The sequence below is a fragment of the Ranitomeya variabilis genome, chromosome 2, assembly GCF_051348905.1.
Source record: "Ranitomeya variabilis isolate aRanVar5 chromosome 2, aRanVar5.hap1, whole genome shotgun sequence".
NCBI lineage: Eukaryota > Metazoa > Chordata > Amphibia > Anura > Dendrobatidae > Ranitomeya > Ranitomeya variabilis.
Genome location: NC_135233.1, coordinates 633,612,350 through 633,634,010, shown reverse-complemented (window position 1 = coordinate 633,634,010; position 21,661 = coordinate 633,612,350). Strand labels below are relative to the sequence as shown.

General features: G+C 43.7%; 1 protein-coding gene across 1 annotated transcript in view; it reads right to left on the bottom strand.

Moving 5' to 3' along the window:
* The window catches only part of CNKSR3 (CNKSR family member 3), a 176,070-nt gene that overhangs the window by 95,263 nt on the left and 59,146 nt on the right, over positions 1-21,661 (bottom strand). Inside the window, exon 2 of the mRNA XM_077289082.1 lies at positions 18,212-18,375. Within this exon, the coding sequence (XP_077145197.1) occupies positions 18,212-18,375 (164 nt within the window). The remainder of the gene's footprint in view (positions 1-18,211; positions 18,376-21,661) is intronic.

Genomic DNA, 21,661 nt, shown 5'->3' with positions numbered 1-21,661 from the left:
GAAGCCGGGTCTATTTGGTTTTCCCCTTTCCCAGCCCTCTGCCACTACTTTACTTGGGTCTGCTCAGCAGCGGCAAAGGGCCTGGGAGAGGTAAGTCACGCCCGAGTTTATTCACTTAAGCTTGGTCTTCCAGGCTGGGATGAAGGCGGTTGTAGAAGGACTGGATAGTGGGTTGACCGCTTAGAAGCCGACCTTAATAGACCAGCGCAACATTATTTTTCCGCTATAGAACGGGGCGTGACGGAAAACCTGATCTCCTGCTCTATGGGATGAAGGCCTGTCAGGCTGCTTATACCAAGGCCATGCAGTGGTCCCAATATCAGCAGCAGGCACAAACTTTATTCCCTACAGGCAGTAGCGTAGCTACCAGGGGGCCATCGCCCTGGGCCCGACGCTCTGATAGGGCCCACCCAGAGCTACACTACTGTAACTGTATCGGCGTGTGCACAGCGCGCTGATACAGTTACATTCTGCAGCAGAGCAGGGAGAATCGATTTCCCTGCTCTGGCACCTGGCCACTATGGGGCCCCTGAGAAGGCGGGGGGCCCGGTGCCAGCAGTGCCCCCCCCCCGTCTGTCATCGCAGGATCAGCTGTAATGGCTAGATGCCGATACAGCTGACCGCATTGATGAGAGGAGCGTTACGCTCCCTCTCCCATCATCCCCCTGTCAACGTCTGAAGTCACCGACACGGGACAGTGTGAGCGATGACGTCACGCTATCCGGAGGTGTGGACGCTCAGAGCAGCAGAGGAGCCAGGAACAAGAGAAGTGAGTATTTTTTATGGCGGCTGCCTTATACTACAGAGTCTGCCTATGGGGGCTAGCCTTATACTACAGAGTATGTCTATCGGGGTCTGCCTTATTACAGAGTCTGCCTATGGGGGCTGCCAAATAATACAGAGCCTGCCTATGGGGGCTACCGTATACTACAGAGTCTGCCTAAGGGGGCTTCCTAATACTACAGAGTCTGCCTATGTGTGCTGCCTTGTGCTATGGAGTCTGCCTATGGGGGCTTCTTTATACTACAATCTTATCGGGGCTTCCTTATACTACAGTCTGCCTATGGGTGCTGCCTTATACTACAGAGTCTGCCTATGGAGGCTGCCTTATACTACAGAGTCTGCCTATGGGGTCGGCCTTATACTACAGATTCTGCCTATGAGGGCTGCTTATACTACAGAGTCTGCCTATGGGGGGTTGCCTTATACTACAGAGTCTGTCTATGGGGGGCTGCCTTAATACAGAGTCTGCCTATGGGGGGCTGCCTTAATACAAAGTCTGCCTATGGGGGGCTGCCTTAATACAGAGTCTGCCTATGAGGTCTGCCTTATACTACAGAGTGTCTATGGGGGGCTGCCTTATACTAGAGTCTTCCTATGGGGGGCTGCTTTATACTACAGTCCGCCTATAGGGGGCTGCCTTATACTAGAGTCTGCCTATGGGGGCTTCCTTATACTAGAGTCTGCCAATGGGGCTGCCTTATACTAGAGCCTGCATATGGGGGGCTTCCTTATACAACAGAGTCTGCCTATGGGGGGCTTCCTTATACTAGTGCCTGCCTATGGAGGCTTCCTTATACAACAGAGTCTGCCTATGGGGGCTGCCTTATACTAGAGCCTGCATATGGGGGGCTTCCTTATACTACAGTCTGCCTATGGGGGGCTGCCTTATACTATAGAGTCTGCTTATGGGAGCTGCCTTATGCTACAGTCTTATCAGGGCTTCCTTATACTAGTCTGCCTATGGGGGCTGCCAAATACTACAGAGTCTGCCTATGGGGGCTACCTTATACTACAGAGTCTGCCTAAGGGGGCTTCCTAATACTACAGAGTCTGCCTATGGGTGCTGCCTTGTGCTATAGAGTCTACCTATGGGGGCTGCTTTATACTAAAATCTTATCGGGGCTTCCTTATACTACAGAGTCTGCCTATAGGGGGCTTCCTTATACTACAGAGTCTGCCTATGGGGGGTCTGCCTTATACTACAGAGTCTGCCTATGAGGGCTGCCTATACTAAAGTCTGCCTATGGGGAGGTTGCCTTATACTAGAGTCTGTCTATGGGGACTGCCTTAATACAGAGTCTGCCTATGGGGGGCTGCCTTATTACAGAGTCTGCCTATGGGGAGGTCTGCCTTATACTACAGTGTCTATGGAGGGCTGCCTTATACTACAGAGTCTGCCTATGGGGGGCTTCCTTATACTAGAGCCTGCATATGGGGGACTTCCTTATACTAGAGTCTGCCTATGGGAGGCTTCCTTATACTAGAGCCTACATATGGGGGGCTGCCTTGTACTATAGAGTCTGCCTATGGGGGCTACCTTATACTACAGAGTATGCCTAAGGGTGCTGCCTTGTGCTATAGTCTGCCTATGGGGGCTGCCTTATACTACAGAGTCTGCCTATGGGGGGCTGCCTTATACTACAGAGTCTGCCTTTGGGGGGCTTCCTTATGCTACAGAGTCTGCCTATGGGGGCTGCCTTGTGCTAAAGAGACTCGGGACATTATTAAATGTAAAGTGGGCACTTATTGTTATAGGGGAACGCAGGTTACTGTGACTATCAAAGGGGCACACAGAGGGCATTATTACATTCTAGGGGACAAAATATGGGCACTGTTTTCCAGGGCACTTGCACCAGGCATTACTATATTCTAGAGGGTTGCCTATGGAGGCTGCCTTGTGCTATAGAGTCTGCCTATGGGGGCTGGCTTGTGCTATAGAGTCTGCCTATAGGGCTGCCTTGTGTTATAGAATCTGCGTATGGAGTCTGCCTATGGGGGTGCATTATACAATATAGAGTAGGCATATGGGGAGTGCATTATACTATATGAAGTCCTATGGGGAGTGCATTATACTATATTGAGGACTATCTGCTGCATTATACTATGTGGAGGCCTATGGGGAGTGTATTTTACTATATGGAGGACTATCTGGTGCATTATACTATATTGAGGCTATCTAGTTGGCCATCATACAGTGTGGAGATTACAGTGAGGGTGTCATCTTACATTGTTGGAGCCATCAAACAGTTTTGGGGCTACTAAGGGGTCAGTATACTGTGTGGGTGGTACTATACAGTGAGGGGGCATTATACTGTGTATAAGAGAGTATCTTACTGTGTATAGGGGAACTGTACAGGGGAGACTAGGGACATTATTAAATGTAAAGTGGGCACTTATTGTTATAGGGGAACGCAGGTTACTGTGACTATCAAAGGGGCACACAGAGGGCATTATTACTTTCTAGGGGGCAAAATATGGGCAGTTTTCTTGCACCCGGCATTACTATATTCTAGAGCAGTGTTTCTCAACCCAGTCCTCAAGACCCACCAACAGGTCATGTTTTCAGGATTTCCTTAGTATTGCACAGGTGATAATTTCATCACCTGCTCAAGCATTAATTCCATCACCTATGCAGTAGTAAGGAAATCCTGAAAACATGACCTTTTGGTGGGTCTTTAGAACAGTGTTTCTCAACTCCAGTCCTCGAGGGTTGCTTTAGAATTTAGAAGGCACAGAGAACCACACAGTAGGTGCAGTAATAGGGACATATAAGGCAGCAGCGGCTCAGTACTGGGATATCAGCAGGAGGAGGAGTTTGTGCAGGTTGGGAATAGATAGTGATCTGGGGCTGGAATATGAGAAGTGAAATGTATCTTTGTAATCTCTGTAGCTGAGTCGTGGCTGGAAGAAGTCGTCATGTCGGTCTGGGCCAGATGGAAGAGATGGGAAAAATGAACGATTCCATCAGAAAGAACGTCAGCAGTAAGTCATTATCTGTAACTGTGCTGTAATGTCTTATGATCTGTAGGACTGGTATCTACCACTGACCATATGGCAGTAATATCTGTGTTGGTCTTTGTATAGAGATTATTTTCAGCAACATTGCTGTCATCCGCTGAGGTTCTCCTCCAATATTAGGATGCGTCACCGAGTTGTAATCAAGGTTACCTGGTTAGGGACCCACTCAGAAGCTTCGCCCCCCCCCCCCCCCCGAACCAAAACCCTAGCTACGCCTCTGCCTACAGGGCAACAAGCTGCAGGACAGCATCAGTGGTACTATCCACTACCACCACAACCACCGCTGGACATTAGGACTGTTCCAACAGTACCCAGCTACACCATGCAGCCGAGCACAGCAACCCAGCCTTCCACTTCAACCATGCAGCAAAAGGAACCAAAAGGCAGAGGAGGCAGCAAAACAAAGTTCAGGAAATGAAAAGCTGCTCAGACATTAACCAACCCCCTCCACCCTCACCTCCGAATGTGTCTTTTTTTCAGGTCTGTCCACACATTCCCTTGCTTCTTTCCCATCCAATGTGTCAATCCCTTCCAACTTGTTTTCCAGTCCCAATGTGTCCTCTGCCAATGTTTCTGACCCAATCCTCCAATTGACTGCCACTTTCACTACTTCCCCAACCTCCCCCAGCCTACCATCTCAGCCCGACACACCTCAGGTCCACCATGTAACTCCCTCCTGCAGACCCCAAAAGTAAATCAAATTTTCATTTATTTCTTTTTAATTTAAAATTGTTTTTATTTTTGTTAGTAAAAATTATTTTGATTCACAATAACTGTCTCACTGTGTTTTCTTTAGCTCTTTATTTAAATATATGTGTATTGTTGAGTGAAGTATTTCTCTCTTTATTTAAACGTGTGTATTGAGTGTGTTGAGTGTATTGTTGAGTGAAGTATTAACGGGTGTTACAGTTAAGGTGTTTATTATTAAAGTTACAGTCAAGGTGTTAATATTACAATCAGGAAAAAGTACAGGTACATAAAATTACAGGTACATTTGACTTATACAGCTTAAACCATTTCATCTTGCCATGCCATACGTCCAATATCAGAGACAAAGTAGGCAACCAATTTATCCTCATTTGGGCAACTTCCACTGTAGTCCTCAGAGGGTGAGCATGGTAATCTGACAATGTGGTATTAACAGGTTCCTGAAGTTTGAAGTGGGGTTGCTCTTTTGACAGGATGTAATTATGCAGTACAACACACGCTTTCACAACCTCATCAATTGTCTCTATTTTAAGATTGATTGGTGTTCCCAAAATGCGCCATTTAGCTGCCAGCAAACCAAAGCCACACTCCACAGTTCTTCATGCGCCCTTGTCAGTCTGTAGTTGAAAAACCTTTTTGTGTGGATCAAGTCCTGACTCGAGTACAGTTTTATTAAATTGGCACACATTTGAAACTCCTCATCCCCAACAACAAAAAATTGCATTGGCAGTCCTTCTGTGGTCGGAAGATGTTGTGGTGGTGGAAAATTAAAATTATTACCATACAAATGTTGTCCCATGTCAGAGTTTTTGAAAGTCTGAGTCATTTCCTCGTCCAAATGAGCCAACGTCAAAGGCGACAAATCAACATTCAGCATCCACAATTGCAATCAGAAGAATGGAAAAGTATTTTTTTTATAATTAAAGTACTCGGATCCACTTCCAGCAGGTTTCAGAATCCGAATTGTTTTGCCGTCCACAGCCCCAACACAGTTTGGAAAATTACAAATTTCATAGAATTTTTCTGCATTTTTCAGCCAGAGTTCAGTTGTGGGTGGGGGGAGGAATTCTGCAAGCAGGATGTCACACAATGCACGGCAGGTGTCTCCAACAATCCCAGAAAGGTGGACAGTACAATCCGAAATTGAAAATGTAGAGATCTTAAGGTCTCTCCGGTAGCCAGAAATCTGTGGATAAGAAAATGGGAAAACAAAATCAGTACATGGCTTTTTTAACAAGAATATTCATGACAGGTGTTTCTTTTTCAAAATTACGTACCTTAGGGTCACCAACAGAAGTTACTCAGCAGGAATTGCTCTACGTAGCTGTGTCTCCTGCCTGGCGATGGATCCTCTGACACGTAGCAGCAATTCTTGGAAGCTCTGTTCAGACATTCTTGTGTGCTCGAAAAACTTTTGCGGGTTTTCACGAAGCTCGGTGAACAATGAGTGGTAGGCTCCACGGCTCGCTCAGACTTCAAGAATGGGGTGTTGCCAATAGCGACGACGACGTCTTCTCCGTCTTTCTCTTCTCCTTTCTTCCTCAGAAGCCACAGCAGAAGCAAAAGCCAATTTCAATGATAAATCCAGATTCAGATTGAAGCTCTCCACGTTAAGATCCATCTTGAAGCAGGATACAGCATGAAAAGAAGAGGATTTCATCTGTTCAGTGTCTCTATATATAGAAATTCCCATTGGGAAATACAGTACGCAAGCGCATAAACAATGCAAACCCATGCAAAAACGCATATACACGCAGCGTTTTTTTTTTGCCGTCATGCGTAAGATCATGCGGATAAAAAAACGCTGTGTAAACATGCATTTGCATGTGTTTTGGCATGCGTTTGTGCATGCAGATGATACGCTGTGTGCACAGAAACGCTAATGTGAACTTAGCCTAAGTGACTCATCATCTCAGTGGAAAAGCTGCAACCTAGAATAATGGACACACATTACACAAAGGTGTATGTCAGGCAGCTAAATAAGGATTTCTTCTAGAAAGCATACCCACGTGACACGTAGTTAGCATGCAGTGAACGGCCCTGTTTCCATTATCCACTTCACAATGCTGCTCTGACAGTGTGAGGACTATGGGAACATCCGAAACGACTCCACACAATGCCGACACGAGAACTCAAAATACATTCCAGAATTAGGCTGGCACAACGCCTGACCAATCCCATCTCGGGTTGATATTCTGTTTCATGTAATGTGTCATGTCACCATAGACTTTGAGGCTGTAAATCTGTGAACACCACAAGCAGAGGATTTCCCGAGAAGTGGAAAATATGGGAAGCTTTCTGTTTAGTTTAACAAAGGGTTTGTATATAGTAATGACTGAATGTTCCCTGTACAAAGCTGATCACATGCTTCCGGTATGTATCTGAGAAAATCACCAGGGTCGGTGTGGGAAAATTGTCTCCATTAACTCTCAATCAAAGTCTATACTTGTTTTATATATCCTCTATTTCATTTCATAACAGTCTATAAAAATGGCATATTACATAACCTGCATCTTTAAAATCACTAGAACAACACTCCATTCTAGTAATACATTACCCCCCTATCCTTCCCAAAGCAAGGGTTAGACGGTTTACCTATATATAAAAACTCTGGAAGAATAAAATCCAGCTTCACAACTGTACAGGCTTCTGGGATTTTTATTTACCACGTTAACTGCATGGTAAAACAGACCTGGCAGTATGATACCCCAGGTCGGCACGCGTACACAGGGACCAAACATGTCCAGGTCATTTTATATTTAAATGGTGACAAAAATCTAAAATTTGTATGAAAAAAAAGTTTGTGTAAGGGTACTTTCACATTTGCGTTTCTCTGATCTGCGGACGGCTGCGGACTTCCTCCGTGAAGCCCCGCCCTCGGCCGCACCTCCGCCGCTAGTGCCGCCTACTTCTGCATGCCGCCCGCATGCGGCCTGCGTACCTATCTTTAACATTAGGTACGCAGGTCGTGCGCCTGTATGCAGAGGCTGCCGCATGCGTCGTTTTGACGCTGCGGATAAAAAAAAAAAAAATGCTACAGGCTGCGTCCTACGCTGGTCGCCGCAGCGTCAAAACGACGCATGCGGCAGCCTCCGCATACAGCCGCACAACCTGCGTACCTAATGTTAAAGATAGGTACGGAGGTCGCATGCGGGCGGCATGCAGAAGTAGGCGGAGCTAGCGGCGGAGGTGCGGCCGAGGGCGGGGCTTCACGGAGGAAGTCCGCAGCCGTCCGCTGATCAGGGAAACGCAAATGTGAAAGTACCCTTAGTCATCATTTTCCAGGACCCTTAGTATTTTCAATTTTTGGGATCTGGGGCTGGGTGAGAACTTATTTTTTGCACCCTCAGCTTGCACCATTTTGGAGTACATACTGTACGATGGTTTGATCGCCTCTTACTAAATTTAATCGCAATTCTGTGGCAGCCAAAAAAAAAAAAAAGAATTCTGGCATTTCAATTTTTTTTTTCGTTGCGCTGTTTACAGATTGGATACATTTATTTTATATTCGGATAGAGCAGCAATACCAAATATGTGTATTCTTTATTTTTTTGTTTTATTTTCAATGTGATATTTCAGTTTTCCTTTTTTAACCCCTTAAGCCCCGAGGGTGGTTTGCATGTTAATGACCGGGCCAATTTTTACAATTCTGACCACTGTCCTTTTATGAGGTTATAACTCTGGAACGCTTTAACGGATCTTGGCGATTCTGACACGTGAGATATTGTACTTCATGTTAGTGGTAAAATTTATTCGATATAACTTGCGTTTATTTGTGAAAAAAACGGAAATTTGGTGAAAATTTTGAAAATTTCGCAATTTTCCAACTTTGAATTTTTATGCCCTTAAATCACAGAGATATGTCACACAAAATACTTAATAAGTAACATTTCCCACATGTCTACTTTACATCAGCACAATTTTGGAACCAAAATGTTTTTTTGTTAGGGAGTTATAAGGATTAAAAGTTAACCAGAAATTTCTCATTTTTACAATACCATTTTTTTTTTTAGGGACCACATCTCATTTGAAGTCATTTTGAGGGGTCTGTATGATAGAAAATACCCAAGTGTGACACCATTCTAAAAACTGCACCCCTCAAGGTGCTCAAAACCACATTCAAGAAGTTTATTAACCCTTCTGGTGCTTCACAGGAATTTTTGGAATGTTTAAATAAAAATGAACATTTAACTTTTTTTCACACAAAATTTATTTCAGCTCAAATTTGTTTTATTTTACCAAGGGTAACAGGAGAAAATGGACCCCAAAAGTTGTTGTACAATTTGTCCTGAGTACGCTGATACCCCATATATGGGTGTAAACCATTGTTTGGGCATATGGCAGAGCTCGGAAGGAAAGGAGCGCCATTTAACTTTTTCAATGCAAAATTGACTGGAATTGAGATGGGATGCCATGTTGCGTTTGGAGAGCCCCTGATGTGCCTAAACATTGAAACCCCCTACAAGTGACACCATTTTGGAAAGTAGACCCCTTAAGGAACTTATCTAGATATGTGTGGTGAGCACTTTGACCCAACAAGTGCTTCTCAGAAGTTTATAATGCAGAGCCGTAAAAATAAAAAATCATATTTTTTCACAAAAGTGATCTTTTCGCCCCCAATTTTTTATTTTCCCAAGGGTAAGAGAAGAAATTAGACCACAAAAGTTGTTATGCAATTTGTCCTGAGTACGACGATACCCCATATGTGGGGGTAAACCACTGTTTGGGCGCATAGCAGAGCTCGGAAGGGAAGGAGCGCCATTTTACTTTTCAATGCAAAATTGACTGGAATTAAGATGGGACGCCATGTTGCATTTGGAGAGCCCCTGATGTGCCTAAACATTGAAACCCCCCACAAGTGACACCATTTTGGAAAGCAGACCCCTAAGGAACTTATCTAGATGTGTTTTGAGAGCTTTGAACCCCCCCCCAAGTGTTTCACTACAGTTTATAACGCAGAGCCGTGAAAATAAAAAAAAGTTTTTTTCACAAAAATTATTTTTTAGCCCCCAGTTTTGTATTTTCACAAGGGTAACATGATAAATTGGACCCCAAAAGTTGTTGTCCAATTTGTCCTGAGTACGCTGATGCCCATGTGGGGGAGAACCACTGTTTGGGCGCATGGCAGAGCTCGGAAGGGAAGGAGCGCCATTTGGAATGCAGACTTAGATGGATTGGTCTGCAGGTGTCACGTTGCATTTGCAGAGCCCCTGATGTACCCAAACAGTACAAACCCCCCACAAGTGACCCCATATTGGAAACTAGACCTCCCAAGGAACTTATCTAGATATGTTGTGAGAACTTTGAACCCCCAAGTGTTTCACTACAGTTTATAACGCAGAGCCGTGAAAATAAAAATCCTTTTTTTCCCACAAAAATGATTTTTAGACCCCCCAATTTTTATTTTCCCAAGGATTACAAGAGAACTTGGACCCCAAAAGTTGTTGTCCAATTTGTCCCGAGTACGCTGACACCCCATATGTTGGGGTAAACCCCTGTTTGGGCGCACGGGAGAGCTCAGAAGTGAAGGAGCACTGTTTTACTTTTTCAATGCAGAATTGGCTGGAATTGAGATCGGACGCCATGTCGCGTTTGGAGAGCCCCTGATGTGCCTGAACAGTGGAAACTCCCCAATTCTACCTGAAACCCTAATCCAAACACACCCCTAACCCTAATCCCAACTGTAACCCTAATCACACCCCGAACCCTGACACACCGCTAATTCTAATCCCAACCCTAATCCCAACCGTAAATGTAATCCAAACCCTAACTTTAGCCCCAACCCTAACTTTAGCCCCAACCCTAACTTTAGCCGCAACCCTAACCCTAACTTTAGCCCCAACCCTAACCATAACTTTAGCCCCAACCCTAGCCCCAACCGTAACCCTAACCCTAGCCCTAACCCTAGCCCTAACCCTAACCCTAGCCCTAGCCCTAATGGGAAAATGGAAATAAATACATTTTTTTAATTTTACTATTTTTCCCTAACTAAGGGGGTGATGAAGGGGGGTTCGATTTACTTTTATAGCGTTTTTTATATCGAATTTTTATGATTGGCAGCTGTCACACACTAAAAGACGCTTTTTACAGCAAAAAAGTTTTTTGCGTCTCCACATTTTGAGACCTATAATTTTTCAAAATTTTGGTCCACAGAGTCATGTGAGGTCTTGTTTTTTGCGGGACGAGTTGACGTTTTTATTGGTAACATTTTCGGACACGTGACAGTTTTTGATCACTTTTTATTCCGATTTTTGTGAGGCAGAATGACCAAAAACCAGCTATTCTGAATTTCTTTTGGGGGAGGCGTTTATACCGTTCCACGTTTGGTAAAATTGATAAAGCAGTTTTATTCGTCGGGTCAGTACGATTACAGCGATATCTCATTTATATCATTTTTTTATGTTTTGTCGCTTTTATACGATAAAAGCTATTTTATAGAAAAAATAATTATTTTGGCATCGCTTTATTCTGAGGACTATAACTTTTTTATTTTTTTGGTTATGATGCTATATCGCGGCTCGTTTTTTGCAGGACAAGATGTCGTTTTCAGCGGTACCATGGTTATTTATATCCATTTTTTTTATCTCGTGTTATTCCACTTTTTGTTCAACGGTATGATAATAAAGCGTTTTTTGGCTCTTTTTTCTTACGGTGTTCACTGAAGGGGTTAACTAGTGGGACAGTTTTATAGGTTGGGTCGTTACGGACGCGGCGATACTAAATATGTGTACTTTTATTGTTTTTTGTTTTGTTTTTTTTTTTAGATAAAGAAATGTATTTATGGGAATAATATTTTTTTTTTCTTCTTTATTTAGGAATTATTATTATTTTTTTTTTTTACACATGTGGACATTTTTTTTTTTACTTTTTTACTTTGTCCCAGGGGGGGACATCACGGATCGCCGATCTGACAGTTTGCACAGCACTCTGTCAGATCGGCGATCTAACATACAGCCGTGCAGGCTTACCAGCGCCTGCACGGCACCCGGCAGTACTCCCTGCAGGACCCGGATGCAGCCCTGCGGCCATTTTGGATCCGGGGACTGCAGGGAGGAGACACTCGGTACAAGGTGAGTACATCGCCTTGTACCGATCGTCTCAGGGAAGCACGCAGGGAGCCCCCTCCCTGCGCGATGCTTCCCTGTACCGCCGGTACACTGCGATCATGTTTGATCGCGGTGTGCCGGGGGTTAATGTGTCGGGGGCGGTCCGTGACCGCTCCTGGCACATAGTGCCAGATGTCAGCTGCGATAGGCAGCTGACACCCGGCCGCGATCGGCCGCGCTCCCCCCGTGAACGCGGCCGATCGCTATGACGTACTATCCCGTCGGTGGGAATTAAGGCCCACCCCACCTCGACGGGATAGTACGTCATATGGGATTAAGGGGTTAATAAATTAGCAAAAATTTCTACATTTCTGGGTTTTTTTCAGTCAAGATGGGGTGCAGAGTGTACATTAATAAGAAAAAATTAACTTTTTTGAATTTACCAAATGGCTGCAATGAAACAAAGTGAAAAATTTAAAGGGGACTAAATACTTTTCGCACCCACTGTATATTTATTTATTGTATTTTTTATATTTTTTTTTGTTGCATTTATAAGTTTTCGATTCGGCTATCTATATTCTGATGCAGTTACACACGGTGGATCATTCAGTCTATTTGGATTTGGGAGTGCAGAATTTGCTAAAAATTATTTTAGCACATGAGGAGCCATTTCACTTTTCCAGAGCCTTTGCACTACTCCTATATTTCCATTGACAGATGACGGACCTGAGTGGAGACTTGCTATTTTTATGGATTGAGTTGAATCTTTTATTGGGAATATTTTACATAATGTTTGGGATCACATTTATCCGGCGCACTACGCTGTGCACTTACTTTGGGGTTTCCATCTAAATCTCCGAATGACATGATCGAGATGAAACCATCTATATATATATAATTGTCTAAGGGTTTTTCTGTCTGTCTGTCTGTCCTGGAAATCCCGCGTCTCTGATTGGTCGAGGCCGCCAGGCCTCGACCAATCAGCGACGGGCACAGCATGGCGACAATGATGTCATAAAGGTTGCCTCGACCAATCAGCGACGGGCACAGTCTGCCGCAAATTCTGGAATCATCATTGTCCATATACTACGGGGACATGCATATTCTAGAATACCCAATGTGTTAGAATCGGGCCACAATCTAGTAGTAAAATAATTTCCTTGTATGAGGAGGCAGAAAAAACCTATACAACCTGAGCCTGTGGATAGAGCTTCCACGGAAGGATGCCTGTATGGAACATTGGTGCAACATGAGATAAGGAAAATGGGGGAGGCAAGGGCACTAGAATGCCCAACGTGTGTCACCAGAAACCCTGGATTCTTCAGGCCACCCCTGAGAGGACTGAGGGGAAAATGAGAGGAGTGAGCTGAAAATGAGAGGTGTGAGGTGGAAAATGAAAGGACTGAGGGGAAAATAGTGGAGTGAGGGGGGAAAATGAGAGATGTGAGGGAGAAAATGAGAGGAGTGAGCGGAAAATGAGAGGTGTGAGGTGGAAAATGAGAGGAGTGAGTGGAAAATGAATTTTCTTTGGGGATAATAGAGGAGTGATGGGGAAAATGAGAGATGTGAGGGAGAAAATGAGAGGTGTGTGGGGAAAATGAGAGGAGTAAGGGGAACATGAGAAGAGTGAGGGTGAAAATGAGAAATGTGAGGGGAAAATGAAAATGAGAGGCGTGACGGGAAAATGAGGGAAGTGAGGTGCTGCTGCAGTACGAGGCTGTCCATAGAGAACAGTGAGGCGCTGCAGGTGGAGGCTGTGTATAAGGCCACATTCACACGTTCAGTATTTGGTCAGAATTTTACCTCAGTATTTATAAGCCAAAACCACGAGTGGGAGAAAAATACAGAAGTGGTGACATGTTTTCCTCTGATAGTATTTGTAAGCTAAAACTTGGACTAAAACAGAGGTAAAAATACTGACCAAATAACGTGTGAATGAGGTCTAAAGGAGAAAAGTGTGGTGCTGCAGAAGAAGTAGGCTTTGTATACGATACGCTTTATTGCAATTAGTGCAATTTCTCTCGGCATCAAGTGTTTCCAATTGTACATGGAAGAGAAGTGTGAGGTGCTGCCGGAGGAGGCGACTATGAAGGAGAAAAGCTGTGCTGCAGAAAAACATTGTATCCATCCGACAATGTGTTCAATAAAAACATTAGCTCAGCGTGCAAAAAATAAGCCTTCATACACGGTCCCAGATCCTGAAAAATGAAGACGCTATGGGTCTCGGAAATTGTAAAAAAAAATAAATATAAACTTTGGATTTGGATTTTTTTACCACTTAAAAAGAACCTATACATTGTTTGGTGTCTGTGAACTCATAATGACCTGAAGAATCATAATGGCAGGTCAGTTTTAGCATTTAGTGAACATGGCAAAAAAACAAGAACAAAACACAATTGTGGAATTTTTTTTCTGTTTTCCAGTATGCTATATGGTATAATCAATGGTGTCATTCAAAAGTACAATTGGTCCCACAAAACACAAGCCCTCACATGGCCATGTTGACAGAAAAATAAAGTCATAGGTCTGGGAAGAAGGGGAGCAAAAAAACGAAAACACAAAAACTCAAGGTGGTAAAGGGGTTATTGTGGAGAGTAGAGTTGGTAGAGTACTGCACCTAGGACAGAGTAATACTATTGCTGCATTCAATGGAAAAATATTTGGGTCTACAGAACAGGAGAAGGACTTGGGTATTCGGGTTACAAGTAACCTGAGCAGCAGTACTCAATGCAAAGCAGCAGCCGTAAAAGCAAACAAGATTTTAGAGAGTAAAAAATAAATAACATCCTGTGATCCAAATATATTATTACCCCTCAAAATCACTTATAAGGCCACATCTAGTGTAAGGGATCCAGTTTTGGGCTCCATATTTTTAAAAAGATATTCAGACGTTAGAGTCAGTCCAAAGGCAGGAACAACGTCTTTGCAGTGTAGGAGGAATCCTACGCATACATGGGTAGAGCATATAAACTCCTTGCAGATGTTATCCTTGGTGGGATTTGAACCCAGTACCCCAGGTTTGCAAGGCTGCAGTGCTAACCACTGCGCCACCGTGCTGTGAGATGTTAGAAAAGTTGGGCTTGTTAGAAAAAAGATGCCTCAGAGGGGCTCTCATTCATACGTTTAAATACATGTGTGGTCAATATAAAAGGACTGGCGCAGGACTTACTCCTTCCAAAGGAACAGGGGGCACTCATTACGTGCGGAGACCAGGCGATTCTGGCAATAAAATAGGAAAGGGTTCTTTACAGTTAGAGCAGTCAGACTGTGGAAAGGACAGGACAATTTCCTCACAACAAATGGCAATGTGGGTTATATATAATCTAAAGCATAGCTGGTCAGGAAAGGTTGAACCTGATGGGCAACATTGTGGCCTTGGTTGCCTTGAAGCATTTTTGTCCTCAAAACTGACCAAGGGCTACGCCTGCATGAACTTTGTGTATTCTCCCCGTCACTGCTTGGATTTTCCCTGGTTTTCTCACACACTTTAGACAAAACATACTAGTAAGTTATTTGGCTTCCTGATACAGGTATTTTATCCTACATTGTGAGCCCTAATGAGGATAGTGACTAACGTATGATGTACAGCACTGCAAAATAGACCGAAACCATTAAAGCAACATAAATAAAATAAATATCTTGTTATATGAGCGATATGGCGCAGCATTACGGAGGAGCAACATAGAATAAACTGTTATTTTTTCTCCAAAGTGTTCTGCAACATGTACAATGGTAGTCAGCACGGTTGGGATGAAAGCAGCTGCTTGATAAGGGAAATGAGTAAGAGACGGTATAAGCCATACTACAGCCTAAGGATGCGCCACTGAACCGGTTCGGTTTCATTTTCTGGTAAAAGGCAGAGGACAATGGACCAGAGAAGAATTGAAAGCTTTAGGATGTGCCTTTACTCTAGTGTAGGTTACAATATCACATTGTGCAAATCTGCTCATCTCACAGGGGTAAGATTACATGTCTATTAATGGGGAACATGTTCAACAGCTTTCCCAGATATTGTCACATATGGATCACGTTGGAGAAAACAAAATGTGAACACTGCCTAACTTGTAACTGGGGGGAGCTGAATGGTTTCACAAGCAGAACATTACTTTTGACTAAATAAAAATGCGGTTTCATATACTACAAGATAAAAGTTGTTTCCATTTTAAGGAAAAACTGAGCAGACAGTAAAAAGGGAGTGCGACAAGAAGACGGGAATGTGTTTTTGCAATGAGAATGGAATTGATGGACATTCTTTCCTATCACATGCTGAGAGGTCATTGTAAATGTCTGGCACTGTGATTCATTTCATGATTACATCAGAACACAAGTCCATGGATTAAGTCAGTGTCCTAATGGCACTTAGGCTTAGACTTGTAAAGTAATCATAAGAAAATGTATGGAATCTCTTTTAGGTCTACAGCAGGGGTGAGGGACCAGCAGCCCACAATGTTCCACAATGTCCTTTTCTATAGCCCCTGGGCAGATTCCCTGTTATCACAGTGCTTGGGCCAGTGATCGCAGAGCCGAGACCGCCGGCCAGCTAAACGCAGGCTCCTTAATTACTCCTAATATTGCCAGCACGCAAATGCAGCGCTCACTAATGAACGCTGTGGGGCGTGCAATGATGGATTACGAACTGACGGACATTGACCAGTGCCAGCATCAGGACGTACTTTGTGGATTTAGTCAGCATGCTCTGCACTCCAGTCCCACCAACAACCACAGCAGCAGCTGCCCCAGCCACTCCTGTGATATATGTGCACGTGTGTCTCTTGTGATATATATGCCCCAGCGCCTCCTGTTATGTACAGTGGGGAAAAAAGGTATTTAGTCAGCCACCAATTGTGCAAGTTCTCCCACTTAAAAAGATGAGAGAGGCCTGTAATTGACATCATAGGTAGACCACAACTATGAGAGTCAAAATTGAGAAAACAAATCCAGAAAATCACCTTGTCTGATTTGGCAACATTTATTTAGCAAATTATGGTGGAAGATAAGTATTTGGTCACCTAAAAACATGCAAGGTTTCTGGCTCTCACAGACCTGTAACTTCTTCTTTAAGAGGCTCCTCTGTCCTCCACTTATTACCTGTAGTAAGGGCACCGGTTTGAACTTGTTATCAGTATAAAAGACACCTGTCCACAACCTCAAACAGTTACACTTCAAACTCCACTGTAATTTAAAGAAAAAACAGCGTGAGGACCCCTCTATTCTTGATAACCAGCCTTGCTGCAGCTGACAGTTGCAGCCCCCAGCTGTGAGTTTTGCCTGACTGGTTAACAAAAATACAGGGGAACCCACACAAGGTTTTATTATTTATTTACAGCGCAGGAGCGGATGGTGTTTGGGCAGCTGAACCTGGTCCTGGTGAAGTCCGTGTTCGGTGTCCGTGCCTGAACAGTAGGTGTTCGATACGGACGCCGAACTTTACTGTTCGGGTTCACCCATCTCTATTCTTCATGTGCAGTTCAGCTGTCAGTGACAGCTGTCAGCACAGACTTGTCATTGTGAGTACACTCAGTGAAAGTTCAAAATCATGACAGAGCATAGCACATCATGGTACGGGAACTGACATCTACTCATGACGTGCTATGTCCGTCATTGGTCGTAAACAGGTTAATTCCTGAATCTGCACCATAAACTCACAGCAATTTTACAGTTTATGATTTTAACTTGAAATCGTAGATTACAGTGTAAAGAGAAAACATGTTGATTATAGAGGATATAGAACTAGACTTAGCCAGAAAATTAGGAATGAAAAAATGTGAAAATTACGGTAGTACCTTTGGGCATGGTGAGGTAGTGCACATGCATGACCACTACTTTATTTCTCTGTCTATTACAGCAGTGATCATGTCAGCAACTACAGAACTGATTCTCAGGATCAGTGTGGGCCCCAACTAATCATCAATTTATCCCAATGTTGTTTGTAGATGTTGGAAAACCCCTTTCACAGTAGGAAAACTTCATAAAAGAGATTTTAGAAATAATGTTACTTTTAGATTATTTGTAACAGTTAAAAGGATAATTCAAAAGACAAGTAAAGACAAGTTATCATGTATCCACGGGAATACCTATCTTGACCTAACGGACAGACAGAAAGGGGCACTAACATTCCAGTTAGAATGGAGTGCACATGCCTGACCATCACTCCATTCACTCCCTATGGGGCTGCTATCTGAATTTTTTCCAGCAGCCCAATAGAGAGGGAATGAAGCTTTAGTTGGGCATGTACACTACCACTGACGTAAAAACCTTTGATAAGTCACAATTTTGTTGCAAACATGAGGTTGCCCTAAGATTGTGTGTCTTTTGGCGTTTTCATGCTATTTTCGCACAGCTCTGACAAAGTGGGTGGAGTTGGGGGAGAAAGTGGGCACCGAGACCTCCGCTTGTCAAATTCATGATGAGCAACACAAATCTTATTCCAGTGGTGACAAGAGTAAGCACTGAGGCGCATACCACCACACAGAAGTGACTGATTCATTAAGAGGCATGTGCCTCTTAATGAAGTGGGGACCATGCACTCCACCATGCTCCCTCGTCTAAGACCCATGTGAAAACAATAAATCAATTAAAAACGTGAAAACAATTAAATCCAATGCTATAAATCAAATGTGGTCATGTAGAGGTCATTTGAGCATTTAATTACTCACCAAGGCACAGAGAAGATCAACAGCCTCAAGAACAAGTTCCTGATGACCAATTCGTGTCACTCCAAGTTCTTCCAGATCCTGATGAGATATCTTTAGAAGCTGCTCACCATCAATCTTCTCCTTCTCTACAGTGGACACATACAGCTGCAAAGAGTCATCTAGTCCTAAAAACAAAAATTGTATCATTTAACACAAAGAATAACAAAATAAAATGTAAAAATTTATAACCAAAGCAGTTTAATCATAAAACTGGCTTTTACGTTTAGTAAAACACATCCTATTAACAGGAGGAATGGTGAAGCCAAATTTTCAATTATTCATACAGTCCCGGGAAGATTAACAGCAAATGCTTCCTAAGGAATGCAAGCATTACTTAAAACACAAGTCAGCAGATCTAGAAGGGTTCTTTCTATGGGAAAATAGAACTTCTCTTTAGGAACATAGCGCGCACAGTGACAAGTGGAGAAAAATATATATCTGAGAAACGTTTTGAGTCAGTCATTATGTGGACATCTCTTATTGCATGTAATGTTTTTCTATTCCAAGTATCTAATCCCATTGTAACTAACAGAGAGACAAATTAACAATTTGGGTTTTTTTTTCTTTCCAATTTATTCAGGCTTTTCTTGAAAGCACAAGGAGCTTAATTCTTGACTGAAGAATGTGAATACAGCTTAAAGGGTATCTGACAGTAGGGTCAACCCTCCTAAGCTGTCTATATGGGCATGTGGGTCATAGGAAGTTGAATAAAATGATACCTTGATATCTGCAATCCAAAGTCTTATTCCAAAGAAATCTACATTTTTCTGAAATGAAGTGTTCAGGGCTATGGACTGGACAGATCTCCCCGAGAATCTGTCTTCAGAGCTTACTTTAAATGAAAGGGGGCGCTATCAGTGTGAGACATGTAAAGACTGATCTCAACGTAGAGCCATGTATAATTAGAACTAATACAGTACAGCAGAGCTGAGCCTTGTCTCATTACAAATACATTTGAAGTTGCATCGCTCGTCATTTGCTGTCATCTCAGCTCCAGAGCTGTGTGCCTGCTTTAACCCATTCCCGACCTGTGACGCCACGTAGACGTCATGAAAGTCAGTGCCAATCCGACCTGTGACGCCTATGTGGCGTCATGGAGGGATCGTATTCCTGCAGATTGGGTGAAAGGGTTAACTCAAATTTCACCTGACCTGTAGGGACAGGGGGAGTGGTACTTCAGCCCAGGGGGGTGGCTGTTCCCCCCTCGTGGCTACGATAGCTCTGATTGGCTGTTGAAAGTGAAACAGCCAATCAGAGCAATTTGTAATATTTCACCAATGAAACTTGGTGAAATATTACAATCCAGCCATGGTTAATGCTGCAATATCATCGGCCATGGCTGGACACCCCGATCTGACCCCCCCACCGACTGACAGCGGCGATCTGCCACCACCATCAGTCTTTCCTCCCCTCCGTTATGTCCCCCGCCATAATCATCTCCCCTGCTCTCCCCTCCGTCCTGTCCGGCGCCCCCCCACTGTCCGATCCCACATCACCCCCGTACCTCCGGAGTCCCAGGGTCCCTCCCGGTGTCCGTCCGGCTTCTAGGATTGGTGCAGCCATCTTCCAAAATGGCGGGCGCATGCGCAGTGCCGGACGGCAGATTCGTTCATTCATTTTGCTCACTGTGATAGATCCTGTCACAGTGATCAAAATAAATAAAACAGTAAATAACCCCCCCCCTTATCACCCCCATAGGTAGGGAACATAATAAAATAAAGAAAATATATTTATTTTTATTTTTCCACTAGGGTTAGGGTTAGAATTAGGGTTATGGTTGCAATTAGGGCTAGGGTTAGAAATAGGGTTAGGGTTGCAATTACGGTTAGGGTTAGAATTAGGGTTGGAATAAGGGTTAGAATTAGGCTATGTGCACATGGTGCAGATTCATAGCAGTTTTCCATCACGTTTACAGTACCACGTAAACCTATCAAAAACCAAATCTGCTGTGCCCATGGTGCAGCATGACAATTCTTTGTGCAGATTCCGCAACGTTTTAACATGTTCCTGTATAGGAATTCACAGGTGAAATCCAGACAAAAAACACTGGAAATCCGCAGTAAATACACAGGTAAAACGCAGTGCGCTTTACCTGCGGATTTTTAAAAAATGGTGCACACAAATCCGCAACATGGGCACATAGCCTAAGGGTTAGGGTTGGAATCAGGGTTAGAATTAGGGTTAAGATTAGGGTTAGGGGTGTGTTGGGGTTAGGGTTAGGCTTGTGGTTAGGGGTGTGTTGGGGTTAGGGTTGTGGTTAGGGCTGGGATTAGGGGTGTGTTGGGGTTAGGGTCATGGTTAGAGTTGGGATTAGGGGTGTGTTGGGGTTAGGGTTGTGATTAGGGTCATGGTTAGAGTTGGGATTAGGGTTAGGGATGTGTTGAGGTTAGTGTTGGAGTTAGAATTGAGGGGTTTCCACTGTTTAGGTACATCAGGGGGTCCCCAAACGTGACATAGTGCCACCATTGATTCGAGCCAATCTTGCGTTGAAAAAGTCAAATGGTGCTCCTTCACTTCCGAGCCCCGACGTGTGCCCAAACAGTGGTTTACCCCCACATATGGGGTACCAGCATTCTCAGGAAAAACTGGACAACAACGTTTGGGGTCCAATTTCTCCTGTTACCCTTGTGAAAATAAAAAATTATGTGCAAAAAATTATTTTTGAGGAAAGAAAAATGATTTTTTATTTTCACGGCTCTGCGTTATAAACTTCTGTGAAGCACTTGAGGGTTCAAAGTGCTCACCACACATCTAGATTAGCTACTTGGGAGGTCTAGTTTCCCAAATGGATTCACTTGTGGGGGAGCTCCAATGTTTAAGCACATCAGGGGCTCTCCAAACGCGACATAGTGTCCGCTAACGATTGGAGCAAATTTTTCATTCAAAAAGTCAAATGGCGCTCCTACCATTCCGAGCCTTGCCGTGTGTCCAAACAGTGGTTTACCCCCACATGTGAGGTATCGGTAGACTCAGGAGAAATTGCCCAACAAATTTTAGGATCCATTTTATCCTGTTGCCCATGCAAAAATGAAAAAATTAAGGCTAAACTAACTTTTTTGTGAAAAAAAAGTACTTTTTCATTTTTAAGGATCAATTTGTGAAGCACCTGGGGGTTTATAGTGCTCACTATGCATCTAGATAAGTTCCTTGGGGGGTCTAGTTTCCAAAATGGGGTCACTTGTGGGGAAGCTCCAATGTTTAGGCACACAGGAGCTCTCCAAATTCAACATGGTGTCCGCTAAAGATTGGAGCCAATTTTTCATTCAAAAAGTCAAATGGCGCTCCTTCCCTTCCAAGCCCTGCCGTGTGCCCAAACAGTGGTCCCCCCCACATATGGGGTATCGGCGTACTCAGGACAAATTGGACAACAACTTTCGGGGTCCACTTTCTCCTTTTACCCTTGGTAAAATA